This window comes from Acomys minous, assembly GCF_964271855.1.
Source record: "Acomys minous genome assembly, chromosome: 7".
Classification (NCBI taxonomy): Eukaryota; Metazoa; Chordata; class Mammalia; order Rodentia; family Muridae; genus Acomys; species Acomys minous.
The window spans coordinates 25,965,997-25,981,593 of record NC_140488.1 but is presented as its reverse complement, the minus strand read 5'-3'; the positions used below and the strand labels follow the sequence as shown (position 1 = coordinate 25,981,593).

At 40.9% G+C, this 15,597-nt stretch overlaps 1 protein-coding gene across 2 annotated transcripts in view; it reads left to right on the top strand.

The window, feature by feature from the left end:
- Nucleotides 1–11,154: 11,154 nt before the first annotated feature.
- The window catches only part of OCRL (OCRL inositol polyphosphate-5-phosphatase), a 59,555-nt gene continuing 55,112 nt past the window's right edge, over nucleotides 11,155–15,597 (top strand). For both annotated transcript variants that reach the window (XM_084789939.1, XM_084789938.1), the window contains exons 1-3: nucleotides 11,155–11,410; nucleotides 11,664–11,740; nucleotides 15,106–15,185. In XM_084789939.1, the coding sequence (XP_084646065.1) occupies nucleotides 11,372–11,410; nucleotides 11,664–11,740; nucleotides 15,106–15,185 (196 nt within the window). In that variant the 5' untranslated portion in view covers nucleotides 11,155–11,371. The remainder of the gene's footprint in view (nucleotides 11,411–11,663; nucleotides 11,741–15,105; nucleotides 15,186–15,597) is intronic.

The following is a 15,597-nucleotide window of genomic DNA, read 5'->3' as shown; positions in this document are numbered from 1 at the left end:
AGTGAGTATATACCATTTGAGTCTTTCTGCTTCTGGGTTAACTCACTCATTATTATCGTTTCTAGCTCAATCCATTTGTCCACAAATTTCGGGACTTCCTTGTTTTTAATAGCTGAGTAGTATTCCATAGTGTACATGTACCACAGTTTCTTTATCCATTCTTCTACTGAGGGACGCTTAGGCTGTTTCCATGTTCTGGCTATTATGAATAAGGCTGCTATGAACATGGTTGAATAAGGCTGCTATTAACATGGTTGAATAAGGCTGCTATGAACATGGTTGTAGAATTCTTAAATTACATATTTTTTTTAATTCTGACTTGCTCACTTTGATAATTTTTGTTTTGTTTAGACATGAAATTATAGCTCTTTAGTTAATTTTGCAAAAGTGGCTGATTTTATTCCCAATAAATGAGTCATCAATTTGGAATTTAGGCATAACCCTGTTCTTTTCTTTAATCTTTCCAAAGCACTCAAGAAAGTTTTATATTAAACTTAAGAATTTTGATCAGCTTATGGGGTTGATGAGTATCATCTTGACAATTTGTAAAAGTTTTACCAATTTATGCTCTGTGTTTCAACATTACTATCTCTCTGATTCTTTGGAGAGATATTGAGTATTTTATGACCATTTTTGTAATTTAATATTCTATAAAGATCAAAACCAAGATGGCAAGCTAGCAATATTCAAGTGGATAAACAACGAAAGACTGGCATCTTGTTGCCTCTAACTACTGCACATGTTCAATTTCAAGGACATAATGGTTTAATTGAATTTAATTGAAGTTGAATTCAATTAAAGTCTGTAAAGAATAGTTTTAATCGGTATCTCTGAAAAGACACATTCATGGACTGTGGATGAATCTCAGTAGTAGAACACTGGCCTAGCATGTGTAAATCCCACTGTTCTTCCTTATATACTTGAAGAAAAAATATATTTTAAAAGCAGATGTGGTTTCCTCTCTGTATATGACCAATAATAACCTTTTTTAGCTAGTTTATTTTATAATCCCATTTTTTAAATTTTTTATTAATTTAATCTTGTTACATCTCAATGGTTATCCCATCCCTTGCATCCTCCTATTCTTCCCTCCCTCCCATTTTCCCCTTGTTCCCCTCCCCTATGACTGTTGCTAAGGGGGATTACCTCCCCCTGTATATGCTCATAGGGTATCAAGTCTCTTCTTGGTAACCTGCTGTCCTTCCTCTGAGTGCCACCAGGTCTCCCCCTCCAGGGGACGTGGTCAAAGGTGAGGCACCAGAGTATGTGAGAAAGTAATATCCCACTCTCCACTCAACTGTGGAGAATGTTCTGCCCATTGGCTAGATCTGGGTAGGGGTTTAAAGTTTACCGCCTGTATTGTCCTTGGCTGGTGCCTTAGTTTGAGCAAGACCCTTGGGCCCAAATCTTCTATCATAATGTTCTACTTGTAGGTTTCTAGGACCTGACCAATAATAACTTATAATCAACTCCCAATGAAAATAAGCATCTGTAGACCAAGAGAGCAAACAGAAACCTACCCAACTCCCTTAGAGGAAATGGAATGTCATTCCCTTAAGGTTTCTTCAAGCTGATTTAGGGTGAATGATACCTTTGAAGGGGCTCCTGCAAAATATTGGGGAAAATGGTTAAGTAAGGCAGGGATAACATTTGTGGTCCATTTTCCAAATGTTGCAAAATTCTAGGCTTAATAGGAGTCCTGTGTAGGACAGTCTGAAATGCTGGACCAATTGGGATTAGAAGATTTCTACAATGCTGTCCTGGAAACTGTTCTGTTCTGATGGGTAACAGCAACAGAGGCGTCTGGGGCTGGAGCATGGAGGATGCAGGATGTCAACATCCAGCATGCTGAGAGGAATGAATCCTGTCAGGTCTGATCCAGCATCAGTTTCTGGTTCTTTTGTTCTGAAAACATAATTTCTCACAAGCATCAAACAGTTCTAACATTATGATTGTATGAGGTGAGCAGAAGTAAGACATCTGCAAATCTTCCTTCAAGCCATACTAAGAGTGGCGTCCAATTATAAGTCACAGAGAAAGTGTGACCAACATGAAGTCTTGTCTACGCATAGACCTTCATATCTCAGCCAGTCTCAGAGCTATTCCCATGTAGTGGGATTAGCAATGTAAGTTACCTGCTTGCTCTGCAGTTTGAATTCTTTATATCCTGATTGCAGCCCCCTCCCTCATACGCTTGCCCTCTCTCCCCTAGTCCTTAGAAAGGGGAGCCCTCTTCCCCTAAGGTCTGATCTCAGCCTATCCAGTGTCCTCTGTACTATCTGTAACCTCTTCCTCTATGACCTGTCAAGGACACCCTGCCAGGGGGGAAGTGAGCAACATTAGGAGGCCCCAGTCCATGTCTGAAGTGGTCCCTACATCCTGTATTATGGGGCCCACAAGGAGACTGTGCTGCCTATCTACTCCATCTGAGCAGAGAGTCTAAGTCCACATCCTACATGAACCTTGGTCGGCACATTAGTCTCTGTATTGTAATGTGGTTAACCTGAATTAAGCAGCTAACATCCACTTATGAGTGAGTATATGCCATGTATGTCTTTCTGGGTCTGAGTTACCTCCCTCAGGATGATTTTCTCTAGTTCCATCCATTTGCCTGCAAATTTCAAATCTTCTTTGGTTTTAATAGCTGAATAGAATGAACCATAGTTTCTGTATCCATTCTTCAGTGGAGGGACATCTAGGTTGTTTCCAGATTCCAGCAATTACAAACAAGGCTGCTATGAACATAGTTGAGCAAATGTCCTTGTTGTATGGTGGACCCTCTTTAGGGTATATGCTCAGGAGTGGTCTTGAGGTGGACTCAGGGACATCTCTCCTTCCCCTTATCTTTCTTTTGTAGGTAAGGAGATAGGAGCTGAAAAGAAAGAAAGGGGGATATAAAAATATAGAGGGAGGATAGAACAAAAGGTAGATTAATGAATCTCCTCATCTCAAGGCCCTAATTGTTACAGATAAGGTTATTTTTAATTTAATGGTATTAAATTTGTATATTGATGCAAATTATGGTCATATCAAAATCTAGTCTAATTTTATCATAAGAACATATATTCTAGGTCTAATAAATAGATATTATTCTATAGATATATGAGGTAAAATAGTTAAATAAGGTCTTCAAAAGCCTCAGAGGCCTACAGGATATGGCATTTAAAGATGTTTTTGTCATTCTAAGAATTCAGTGACAACAAGACAAGTTAACTCCTGGCAACACCCAGCCTATCTCAAAGAAGATGATGAGCATTTAAGAACCTCTTTATAGAGTTGGTTTCAAACGTGGCAAACAAGCCACTGGCCAAAATGTCCTGTTTCTGCCACAGACAGAATTCTGCCTAAAAATAGGCAAGCTTAGATGTAGGCAGAGTTGATGGCTAAACTCTGCCAAGACAGGGTAAGCAAGTCCTCAATAGTTTCTGCCTGGCAAATACGTCTCTCAGATATATTGGGCTAGAAGGCCAAAGATGACGCTCCAACGTTATAGACAGTGTTGGGTGACTGTTCAGGCAGTAAACTCAGTCATTTTTTCATTTTGGATGCTGCTAACCTGCACGTCTGGTTCACTCAGGTTTTTAAGTTTTATTCCTTCTCAAATCTCTGATCAAAATAGATGTTTTAAGTTAATAGAGATGAGATATGATAGATATTAATCTCCATTCAGAAATTTAAACCCAACAAGATAGGAAAGATGTTTACTTCAAGTTTGCCAAATACAAATAGCCAAATCCCTATGAAAACATTTATATAACTCCTGATTGTCTCATGGTTCTTCCTGCTCTATGTACTTTATTTCATTCATGTGTAATAATTTAAATGTATACATTTTAAAAGAAACAATAAAAATATTTTTTAAAGCAGGTGTGGTGATTCACATCTTTAATCCAAGTTAGTGGCAGTGTTGTGAGGTTGAGGCAGGAGGATTGTTGTGATTTTGATACCAACCTGCTCTATATAGTGAGTTCCAAGATAGCCTGAGCTGTAGAATGAGAGATCCTGTCTCAAAAACAAAACAGAGCAAAAGTCAGGGCTGATTAGATGACTCAGAGTGTAAAGGCATCTGCTATCAAATTTGACAACCTAAATTCAATCCCTGGGACCACATGCTGGAAGGAAATAACTGACTCTTGCAAATTGTCCTTTTCTCACTACACATGTCAAATGCACAAGCACGCGCGCGCGCGCGCACACACACACACACACACACACACACACACACACACACTTTAAAAATTAAAAGAAAAAATTCAACCAACCAACAAACAAAAATGAAACAAAGACAACCCCTTGGATCCTAGAAAGACAGGTTGATTCTGTACTGCTTCACTTGGATCTCTTTAGCTTCCGAGAGAAGGCAAGTAGGTCCACATAATGCCTGGCTGTGGGATTCAATATGTACAATGACATGGTCCGAAGACAAGAATGATGTATGCAGAAAATGGAGAACTGAACCAGGAAAGGGGGAAATACCAAATGGGAGATGAGGCTTAGGGGAAAAGGAGGGACTGTAGGGCATTGTGTGCCAAAGCAGGCTAGTTGTTTCTGCTTGCGAGGCCTCTCACCATTTCTCTGGAGTATACGTGACCCCAGGCAATAAACCTTTCTCAGTGCAAATTCTACACAGAAGGAAAATATATGTAAACAAAATATAAATGCCTAACTAGAAATACATCACAGAAATGTAAAACAGAAATATGTAAATAAGAAGGAGCTCTTCGTGCAGCTCTGTGTGGAAAGCAATACCAATCTCTGTGTGTGAAAAGCAAGGCTTTTTAACTAGTGGTAATTTAAAAATCAATGAATCATTTATGGCTTGGTGCTGCCTGCCTTCCAGCCTCTGGCTGCTGACTCACCTACATGCAATCTTCCCTCCTGGCCTCCTGTGTGCCAGGCAGGCCTGTTTTTGCCTTCACAGACCCTAAGCACTCTGCCTTGTGGAAGCTCCAGCCAGTATCAAATTAATCATATTAAAATGCATCCCCTCCTGCATTAAACATTTAAATTTTGTTATAAATTTTTGAAAGGACTTTTGTGATTTTGTTTTTGAAATTGTCTGTGCATAACTAATTTAATTCATGACGGCTGCGATTTCTCCCATAATAATTATGCAGACTTGGGAAGTAGGGAGATCTGACCTAAAAACAATTTTCAGATATCATGGGCTTCAGGGCTAAGAGGATACCAAGCACGGGTTGAACACTCTATAATAGAGCAGTAAACCGACATGAGCAAGCTAAAACCACTGCAAAAATAACATACAATGGGCTCTTGGAAAAAATAACAATTGATATACTTGATAGACCATACTATATTTTGTAGCTACTTTCAAGACAGGGTTTCTTTGTGTAACAGCGCTGACTGTCCTGGCACTCCCTCTGTAAACCAGGCTGGCCTTGAATTCACAGAGATCCACCTGCCTTTTGCCTCCCACGTGCTGAGCTTAAAGGCGTGCACTACCCCCGCTTGGCTGAAATGATTTTATTTTTTGTTTACTGCTTTCACTTAGTATTTTACAGTCTTAAGAGCTTAAAGATGTAAATTTTGCGTTTGGTTTTTTCTGTACTAGAGACGGAATCGAGTGTATCTCAGTTGCTGCTCAAGAGCTTTGCTACTGAGGAGCATTCCCTGCTCCTCAAGTCTTCATTTTGGTTCTGAAAATCCTGCGAATTCTAACAGACACCGTGTACTAGACCGAAGCTACGCAGTGAGCACTCGGTCACACGGGGATACTGGTAAGATTTGTCTTTCCTTACTTGAACTTTGTTCCGTGACCATTTAACTTAGGGGGCTTTCATACTTGCTAGGCAAGAGCTCCTCCACCACTGAGTTTTATATCCCAGGCCTTTGAATGTTGTTTATATGCAGCCATCACTACCTTTATAGAAGGCAGCTTTTAGTGTCCTTACATCAATGTACTTCAGTTTTTATACAACCCCTTTATTTTTTTTTTAATCCAACGAAGAGTTACCTCAAAAATTTGGCCAGGTGTGGTGGCTCATGCCTTTAATCTCAGGACTCGGGAGGCAGAGGCAGGTGGATCTCTGTGAGTTCGAGGCCAGCCTGGTCTACAAAGTGAGTCCAGGACAGCCAAGGCTGTTACACAGAGAAATCCTGCCTCGAAAAACAAAATGAAACAAACAAACAAACAAAAAACCACTATCTGGTAGGCACTATTTTAAGGAGCAGACACTACTGTAAACTGGGAGGAAAGAGAATCTCCTCCAAAGCTGATTCCTCCTTGTCCAGCTTGGACCCTTGTCCTTCCCAGTTGCTGAGGGAATTTGCATGGGAATCTTGCATCCTATTTAATCTAGCATGTGCTGGCTCTTTTCTCTTTGCTTTAAACTCCACATTTAGTGTTTGCTAGTGGACTCCTTGCAACAGTCAAAGGAAGTCTCTTGGCTTTCATTGTCCTTGGCCTAATTGTAGCATCAGACATTACTCACCCTCTCCAAGACTGTTCCCTTTTAACGTTCATTGATTGCAAAGGATTGCCAATGCAGGCAAACATGTGAGCAGTAGAACAAATACACTTGCCCACCACTCAGTTTCAGTTAATCTTGCAACAACTTTCATTTTGTGTTTTAAGAAATAAATATTACAGGGACACAACACAAGAATGTGGCCCACAGAATCAACTGATGGGACCCATGGGAATTCACAGAGATCAGGCAGCCTATAGAGGTCTGACCTAGGTAGGTCCTCTGCATATATGTTATGGCTGAGTAGCTCTGTGTTCTTGTGAGACTCTGAACAGTGGGATCAGGGGCTGCCCCTGACTCTTTTGCCTACTTCTGAGATCGTTTACCTCCTACTGGGTTGCCTTGATGTGAGGGGGCCTGCTCTTTTCTGAGGGGAGGAGATGTGGGTATAGGGGAAAGGAGAAGTGGGAGGAAGAGAAGGGAGAGGAAATTTTGGTCGGGATGTAATATATGAGAGAAGAATGTCGATTTATTTTTAAAGAAAAAATTCAAAATGTAAAAAGAAATATTATAAACCAGGTAGGAGGGCATACACCTTTGATGTCAGTCCTTGAGAGGATGCAGCAAGAAGAAGTTCATGGACGGAATGGTTTATATAGTCTTTTCCAAACCAGCCAGAGCTACAGAGACCCTGTGTCAGAGGGGATGGGGGGAAGAGAATGATATTGCTGACATGTGTCAGTCAGTGCCATGTGTCAGTCCTCAGTGCTCCTTCTGATAATGTCGTAATCATGCCCTTTTGTCATTTATATATTATACTTTTGTTATGCAAGGCATCTAATAGTCGTGAGCAGCAATTTTCAGACTTTGTATAAATATTATATGATATGTGTTTTACAATTTGATTTTCGCACAACTCCATAGTTCTACATTTAATTCTGTTACTAATTAAACCTCAAATTCATTCATTTTAATATCTTTTCCCTTTTTTGTTGTTTGTTTGTTGTTTTTTTGGGGGGGTTTTTTTGTTTGTTTTTTGTTTTTTGTTTTTACAAGATAGGGTTTCTCTGTGTAGCTTTGGCTGCCCAGGACTTGCTTTATAGACCAGGCTGGCCTCAAACTCACAGAGATCCACCTGCCTCTGCCTCCCGAGTGCTGGGATTATAAGCATGTACCACCATGCCTGGCTTCATTTTAATTTCTAAATAGTAGTATTTACCTTCATGAAAACCATAATTTAACCATTTACCTTCCAACAGGCATTTTATTTGCTTCCATCTCTTAAAAAGAATACAAAACATATTCATTTATTTCTTTGTGCAGAAAGTTTAGTTTTGTCAGTATCTCTACCTAGAAATGACTTTCTCGGTTTGAGGGTATGTCCTCGTCTTTATTAGATATTGTCGATTGCTCTTTACCAACTTAGAATCCTAATAGAAATTCTACCAAAGTTGTATGTGTTCCACATCCTCGAAAAATTGATTCTGTGTCTGAGGGAGTGCAATAAAGAAATTGCCAACCTGACTGCCCCATTAAGGGGAAGGTTTTTAATGTGGATAAGAGAGAGAAAATACTCAGAGGCATCTAGAAGAGTCCAGAGAAGAGAGAAAAGAGAATGGTGGGGATAGCAAGAGATAGAGCATAGTGAGAAAGTAAGAGAAAGCAGAGAACAGAGAGGAGCAAAGGAGCATGGGGTGGACAAATCCTGAGGATCATAAGAAGGACATATAGCTAGAGGAAGGGATTCATTTTGGCGGTGGAAAACTTGTTTTACAAGTTCCTGAGGAATGCTGGTTTTCATCTAACCAAAAGAAATGCTTCTATAGTCCAGCTTGAGTTTGTTTCTAGATATATGGAGGACCTGAGACCTAGCAGATGCTACCCAACTTTTCAATTTTTGCAAAACAAATGATTGTGAAATAATATTACTCGGGGGTTTTTTGTTTGTTTGTTTTTTGTTTTTGTTTTTGTTTTTTGTTTTGTTTGTTTTTTGTTTTGTTTTGTTTTGTTTTGTTAGTTTCCCTGGGTAGTAATAAAGTTGGACCTCATCCTTTTAGATTTTATCAGTCACTAAAATATCCTAGACAATTAACTCCTATATCTTGTCAAGTTTTCTACTAGATGGTGTGTGTGTGTGTGTGTGTGTGTGTGTGTGTGTGTGTGTGTGTGTGTCACTAGTTATTAAACCCAGAGCCTCATGGTACACAGGACACTAAGATGAGTTTCACCTCCTTGTTTTTCTTGGAATAGTGTCTCATTATATAACTCCAGCTAGTCTTGAACTTTATGTATCACGCAGGCTAGCCTCAAACTCACCGTCCACCTGCTTCAGCCACTCAGTACTGAATTTCAGGCATGTGTCATCATGCCTCACTGTATTGTCTTAAATTACTCACATTGTTAAAAATGGTGTAACTAAAGGTATCTTTGTCATTCTATTTTAAGATAATAATTTCATTGCTAGGGGTTGCAATGATTTATGCATACTAAATGTACTGCCAACCCATAGCTTCCCACCCCTATTCTCCCGATACCTTCTGAAAGTAGCAATGTTTTGCTTTTCAGCATCTGATTTTTAATCTACCTTTCCTAGTTTGCTTTCTGTTGCTATGATAAAAACACTGACCAAAAAGAACTTGGGGAAGAAAGGGGCTTACTTCATCTTATGGGTTGGACTCCATCATCACAAGAAGCTAGGTCAGGAACTCAAGCAGGAACCTACAGGCAAGAACTGAAGCAGGAATCATGGAGGAATATTGTCTATTGGGTCACTTTTCTTGACTTGCTTAGCTATCTTTTGTATACAGCATAGGCATACCTGCTTGTGGGCTTGGTTCTCCCATATCAATCAGTAGTCAGAACAATGTTCCCACAGGCCAATCTGATAGAGGCAATTCCCCAGTTGGAATTCCTCCCTCCCAGGTATATCTATGCTTGTGTCAAGTTTACAACAACTAATTTTGACACACAAACACACCATTTTAAACATCCCTTTTTCATTTCTTTTCCCTGAGATCTCATGTTTATATCAACTCAACTTTTAAAAGTTCCAGCCTTTAAAAAAAAAAAATACCAGTAATTTAAAAGACTTAGTTCTCAGCCGGGCGTGGTGGCGCACGCCTTTAACCCCAGAACTCGGGAGGCAGAGGCAGGCGTATCACTGTGAGTTCAAGGCCAGCCTGGACTACAAAGGGAGTCCAGGACAGCCAACACTACACAGAGAAACCCTGTCTCAAAAAACCAAAAAAAAAAAAAAAAAAAAAAAAAGACTTAGTTCTCACGGGGTGGTGGTGGCATATGCCTTTAATCCCAGCACTCAGGAGGCAGAGGCAGTTGGATTGCTGTGAGTTCGAGGCCAGACAGGTCTATAAAGTGACTCCAGGACAGTCAAGGCTACATAGAGAGACCCTGTCTCAAAAAAACAAAAGAAAAAAAAAGAAAAAGAAAAAAAAGTCTTAGTTCTCTTTAAAACTCCAAAGTCTTAACTATAGGCTCGTATAAAATCCAAAATAAGTTACATACTTTCTTATTTCAGAAGGGAGAACCAGGACACAGTTATAATCAGGTCAAGGCAAAACAAAAATCCAACAGCATAAAAAGCTTAATGTCAGATACCTGGGACTCATTTGTGATCTTCTGGGCTCTAACGTGCTTGCTTAACCTCACCTCTCCATTATAGCATACACAGTTTGTCTGGTAGGTTCAGGATGTCTACTAACTATAATACCTCCTGAAATTGATTTTTCCATTCATGGTGTGAAGTGAGGATCTAATTTCATAATTTTCCATGTGGAAAAATCAATAACCCCGGTGGTATTTTGTGAAGAACAGATTGTCTTCACTGATAGAAAATGTCATATATACTGAATATTGATCTTCTATAAGTGCATGGGTCTATATGAAGGGCTGTATATTCTGTTTCGTTGGACTGTGTCTATACTATATAGCCTTCACTAGCATAGTTTTAAAGTCAGTCTTGATATCAAGTCAAGTATAGATTCTGGAGAAAATGACAAACATAACTGAAATGGTAGTGCTTTTTTGTTGGCTATCGACAGAATCGAAAAGTTAAAGGGTTTCTTTGGAGGGAAATTCAATAACCCAGATCAGATATCACAAAGCTTATAGTACAGTGATGGCCCAATGAAAGGAGAAAAAGCAAGGAACTGAAAAATTCATTCCAAGGAAAATATAAACAAGGTCTACTTGGATAAAAAGATCAGTAAAGAGGAAGAAAACGTGTAGCTTTACATTTTCAGGGCTGGTGGCTGAATGAAATGATGAGTTAATTTTCTCAGTGAGTGATATTAAGAAGCCTAAACTAGGCAGGTGTGCTTGAACTTTGAATACTTGAAGTCACCTGAGAAGGCTGAAAAATGGGGAGGTGGGGGACAGAGGACTGGGCTATGGGTAATTTTCCATTTTAAGAGGATGGAAGAAAAAAATGGGAAGAGAAACCCCCTTAAAAGATGACCAACAGAAACCTTCATAACCTTAAGGATTTGGGAGTGGGCAGCATGCTGTGTGTCCTATCGGTCCAGTTCATCTGGTATAACTGCAGCTTTTCTCTGACAATCGTCAAAGTCCTCGGAACCCTTCTAGTTTTTTGAAACTTGCCTTCTGCTGGACCTGCTAGGGTCCATCCAGAGTCTGGCTGCAGTTCCCCAGGTTGGTCGCAGGGGGCGAAATCTGCGGCGGCCTGGCAGGCGGGCGGGGGCGGGAGGCGCCGCTCTCTCTTGGGTCGGACTCTCTCCTCCCAGCTCCCTAGCTCTCCGGCTGGCTCCCAGGCTCCCGGGCTGCCGGGCTCCTAGGCTGCCAGCGCCCGGCGGCGCCGGAGCCCTTTCTCTCCGCCTTGCCGAGGCGGGTGGGTGGCAGGCCGCAGGAGGCGGTGTCGTGGAATCCGCTGGCAGTCCGCAGCCCCGCAGAGCCAGGAGGCCGCCCTGATGGAGCCGCAGCTCCCCGTCGGAGCTCAGCCCCTGGCAGTATCCGTCTGAGAGAAGTGGGGGCTGGGGGTGGGGGAAAGGGAGGCCAAAGGGGCTGGGGGCGCTGGTCGAGGTGCAGCATGTCCTGGGGCGAGCGGAACCGGGAAAGGGGACCAGGTTGGGAGGGGACGCTGCGGGGACCAAAGAGGGCGGCCGGTGTGAGCCTGGCCCCACGTCACGCCTCTTTGGCTGCATTTGAAATAAATATATATAAAAGAGAGAGAAAGAGACCCTTGACCAGTGCCTGCATAAGGTGGAGGGTTTGGAGATGAAGGGTCCCCTCCGGGAGCCCTGCGCCCTGACCCTAGCCCAGAGGAACGGGCAATATGAGTAAGTAACCTCCTGACTCCCACGGAGGAGAGCGCCTTCTTCCATAAACCTCCATGAGCCCAAAACCGCAAGGAGCCACCCACCTTGGCCAAGCGGGCAACAGGTTCACAGCCAGGTGTGAAGAGTGAGCTGCTGCCAAAGCAGGGGTCTCCTACCCCCAACTTCTAAGCAGCTGGGTACTCCTGGCCCTGTGGTTCAATCGATGGGCTCAATGGACAGGGAAGCAGGAAGCCTGGGTTCTTCCTTTACTCTGTAACTGACATGTGTTGTGTAACCAAGTTAATCAGGCTTTCCGAGCCTTGGTTTCCTCTTGAGTTGAATAAAAGCATGAACTGTCTTATGGCTTTTGGAGGTAAAACCGGAGGATCATAAATGCAAAAGTGGCTTACAAAGTAAAAGTGCTATGGAAATGCTATATTGTTAATGCTACAAACTTGTCTTTTCTCCGCTTGGCTGCCTCTTCCAGTCCCCAGATCCTCTTTTTCCGTTTGCTTGAAGGCATATTCATTAATTCACTAATGTGTTGTCATAGGGCAGTAACTGTTCACTGGACTGGACTGTTGGAAAGAAAAGCTAATGAAATGTGTAGACATAAAAGGACATTTGACGTGTTATCAGTGCCTGCCACCTCCAACTCTTCCTTGGGTGGTAGGAGCTTAGTAAAAATACTGTTGACTGAGCAAAAGATTATTTTGATAAGCTATCTCCACCAGCTGCTAACCTTGCCCCCTTGCCACTAATGCTTCATCTTAAAAGTTTCCATGGTGACCACTTCATATCACAGTGTCCTATCGCTCTATATGTACAAGCTACTTCTCTTGGTTCACTGCTTTCTGGGGGTAGATTTTCCCCCAGTTTAACTATTGTTGATCACTTAAATCCTGCGGTCTCTTCGCATTAGATTCTGCATGAAAAACTGTCTCAGGTTCTACTTTTAAATCTTCAATCTCAACTTGTCTAATCCACACAGAAGAGAAGTGCCACTAGCCTGGCCTGAACTTAGCTGAAGCTATGGGTGCCACTATAATTGTCAACTAAGTCTAGAAAGTAGCTCTTTCCTAGATCCTGCATGGTCGGTTGTATTGATGTGAGAAATTCACATTTTTTCCTGAGACACTATGAAATCCAGGAAGACTAGTTTAATTACGATTACATTCGACAGATGGGTGAATTGAAAAGTGCAATTCCATTACCATGTGGAAAAGGTAGAAAGGTAACCTGCACAAACCAGTGGATTCTATGTATCTTGGTTTCCTCTTCTACTAAAAAAAAAAAAAGTTATGAATGGAATGGCTACACCGTTGAAATAACCACAACACAGGAATTGGTCCCCAGGTTAGTGGGTTTAGAATTCTAATAAAGGAGGTAAGCAGCTGGTCTTGGAAAAAAAAGTGACATATCCTGTCCCAGCTCTTTACTAGAACTTTTAAACTTGGCAAGGGGAGTGCTCTTAACTATTTCCTCACAGAGAAATTAAATCCCTGCGTTCTGAGTCTCTATAAACTATAAAGGTATATATATCAAGAGCTGATGTGATGGCCCTTTAGAGACACAGAAATTAAAGTTAAGTCACTTATTCAGAGTTATAACGTTGCATAGCTGAGATCCAAACCTATGCAACATAATACAGAATTCTTCAGAGAAACTCCTTGTTTTCTTTTGGTTTTGAGATAGGGTCTATCTGTGTTGCCCTAGCTGTTCTGGAACTGGGTTTGTAACCAGGCTGGCTTCGAGCTCACAGAGTTCTACCTGCATCTGCCTCCCCGAGCGCTGGGATTAAAGGTATGCACTACCATGCCCAGCAGAGAAGCCTCAAAGTTTTTTTCTCTTAATGTCTTCTCTGAACTGGGTCTCCAAACCCTTTTATGTTTGGCCTTTTTATCTTAGAACTTGAAGGCTATCCCCATCTTTAGCTCTGTGGTTCTGAATATAGAAGAGCTTTGCTTGAGAGACCAAAATGAAAAAATAAAAATAAGGGGGTTTTTTTTGAGGGAGTAAACAGTCAAATGTTTAAAAAATATTTATGTCTTCAAGGAGTCTCATTTTAGAAATTCACCTTTGCTTATAGTGTAATTAAAGTTCTTCACTTACTCAACCAGTAGTCATTGAGTATCTGTTAAGACTAGACAAAACTGAATAGGGTCTTTGCTCTAAAAGAGCTCCAGTATAATAACTATAACCGCTGTTTAAGCATTCTATTGGAGGGCCAGGCTAAGGGGATAAGACTACTGGTTCTGCTTGGGAATATTTGGAGAAGGTGTCATAGAGGAGGTGGTATTTGCACTGGGTCTCAGGAAGAAAAAAGAGACTCTTGAGTTTAACACAAAACCCTCACCTGAAGAGGGAGATATTCTTAAGTTAAAAACAAAACCCTTACCTGAAGAGTGCTTGGTGTTGGAAAGGCAGTTGATGGTTAGAATGACTGCTTACGAATTAGGTTATACCATGCTCTGTGCCACTAAGAAGGAATAAAAAACATTAAGGACAGCAAGGTGGTGTGCATCTGTAATCCGTGCAGGAAGTCTCGGCAGGAAGGCCATGAATTTGAGATCAGCCTGAGCTATATTCTGAGTTATAGACCAGCCTGAGCTACAACAGTGAAACACCGTCTCAAACATTAATGTTTAAGGAGTGTATATGAGTGAGTGTAGGTGTCTTGCACTTCGTACTTGGGAGCTATGCTTATTCATGTTTACATAAAAATAACAGCCTGAAGTTAGAAACCGGAGGACGTACACAAAGGGTTTCAAGGCAACCCATTTAGGAATTTTGCTACCCTTTTGGTTGCTAGTGTTATTTTGACTTATCCAGGAATAATTATTCTTATTCCTCCAATAACTTACATGCATGTATGAAAGAGATAGCAGGGGTTTTTTTTGTTCAAACACATAAAACTGAATGTGAAAAACGAATGAACAAGTTGTCTGACTCATTGATTCAACGCACATGAGTGTCTGAGATCTAGTACGCTCTACACTAAGCACTGGAAATAGTATGACAGAAAGACAGCCATAGTCCCTGCCATCAACAAGTTCACTTAAGCTGTTGGTTCTTGAGTCTAGTGTTCAGATAGTGAAGGTGTGTAACTTGCAATGCATGCTCTTAAGACTGTTTTTTAGGACATTGATGACTATTATACATTCATTATGCTTGTAAGGCAGTTTGGATGTTCAGATATTGATCACCACTAATATCCTCTTAGCCCTTCAGCAACATCTAGCATCTGATGCTCAGATCGAGTAGACTAGATGCAACAAGTTTAATAATGCACAGATTATATTTGTATAACAAGACAGCAAAGTATTTTGTTGCTAAAGTTTTGGCATTTTCAGTAGCTATTCATTAATATTTCTTCTGTGTTCTAGGTTAATAATCCAGTTGCATGGGAAGGAACAGCATGTTCAAGATATCATTCCTATAAATAGCCACTTCAGATGTGTTCAAGGTACTTGCTTTAATGGCTTAGCTACTTTTATAAGGCTTCTCCTTAGTCATTAATGCAGTGTATAATGTCATACATATTCAAATTTGTCACTGCATGTAAAGTGAACTAGATTACTTTTCACAGAAAAAGTTAACACTTCTAACCTGCCATTGAAAAGTGCTGTGTTTTAAAGTGCTGAAGAGTGATATTTTAAAACACGTATGTATATATCACCTGTTTTCCTGAGTAGAGTTAGAGATATGTGTAAGTAACATTTTTTGCTGACTAACATATATGTGGATTTAAATTGCTCTCTTGGGCTTAACCAACATTCTGTCTATTGTAAAGGATTTGAACACAGTCAGCACTTTTTCCCCAAAGTACTGGATTTAAGATAACTTGGGAACATGAAGTATCATATTGTAATATCTTG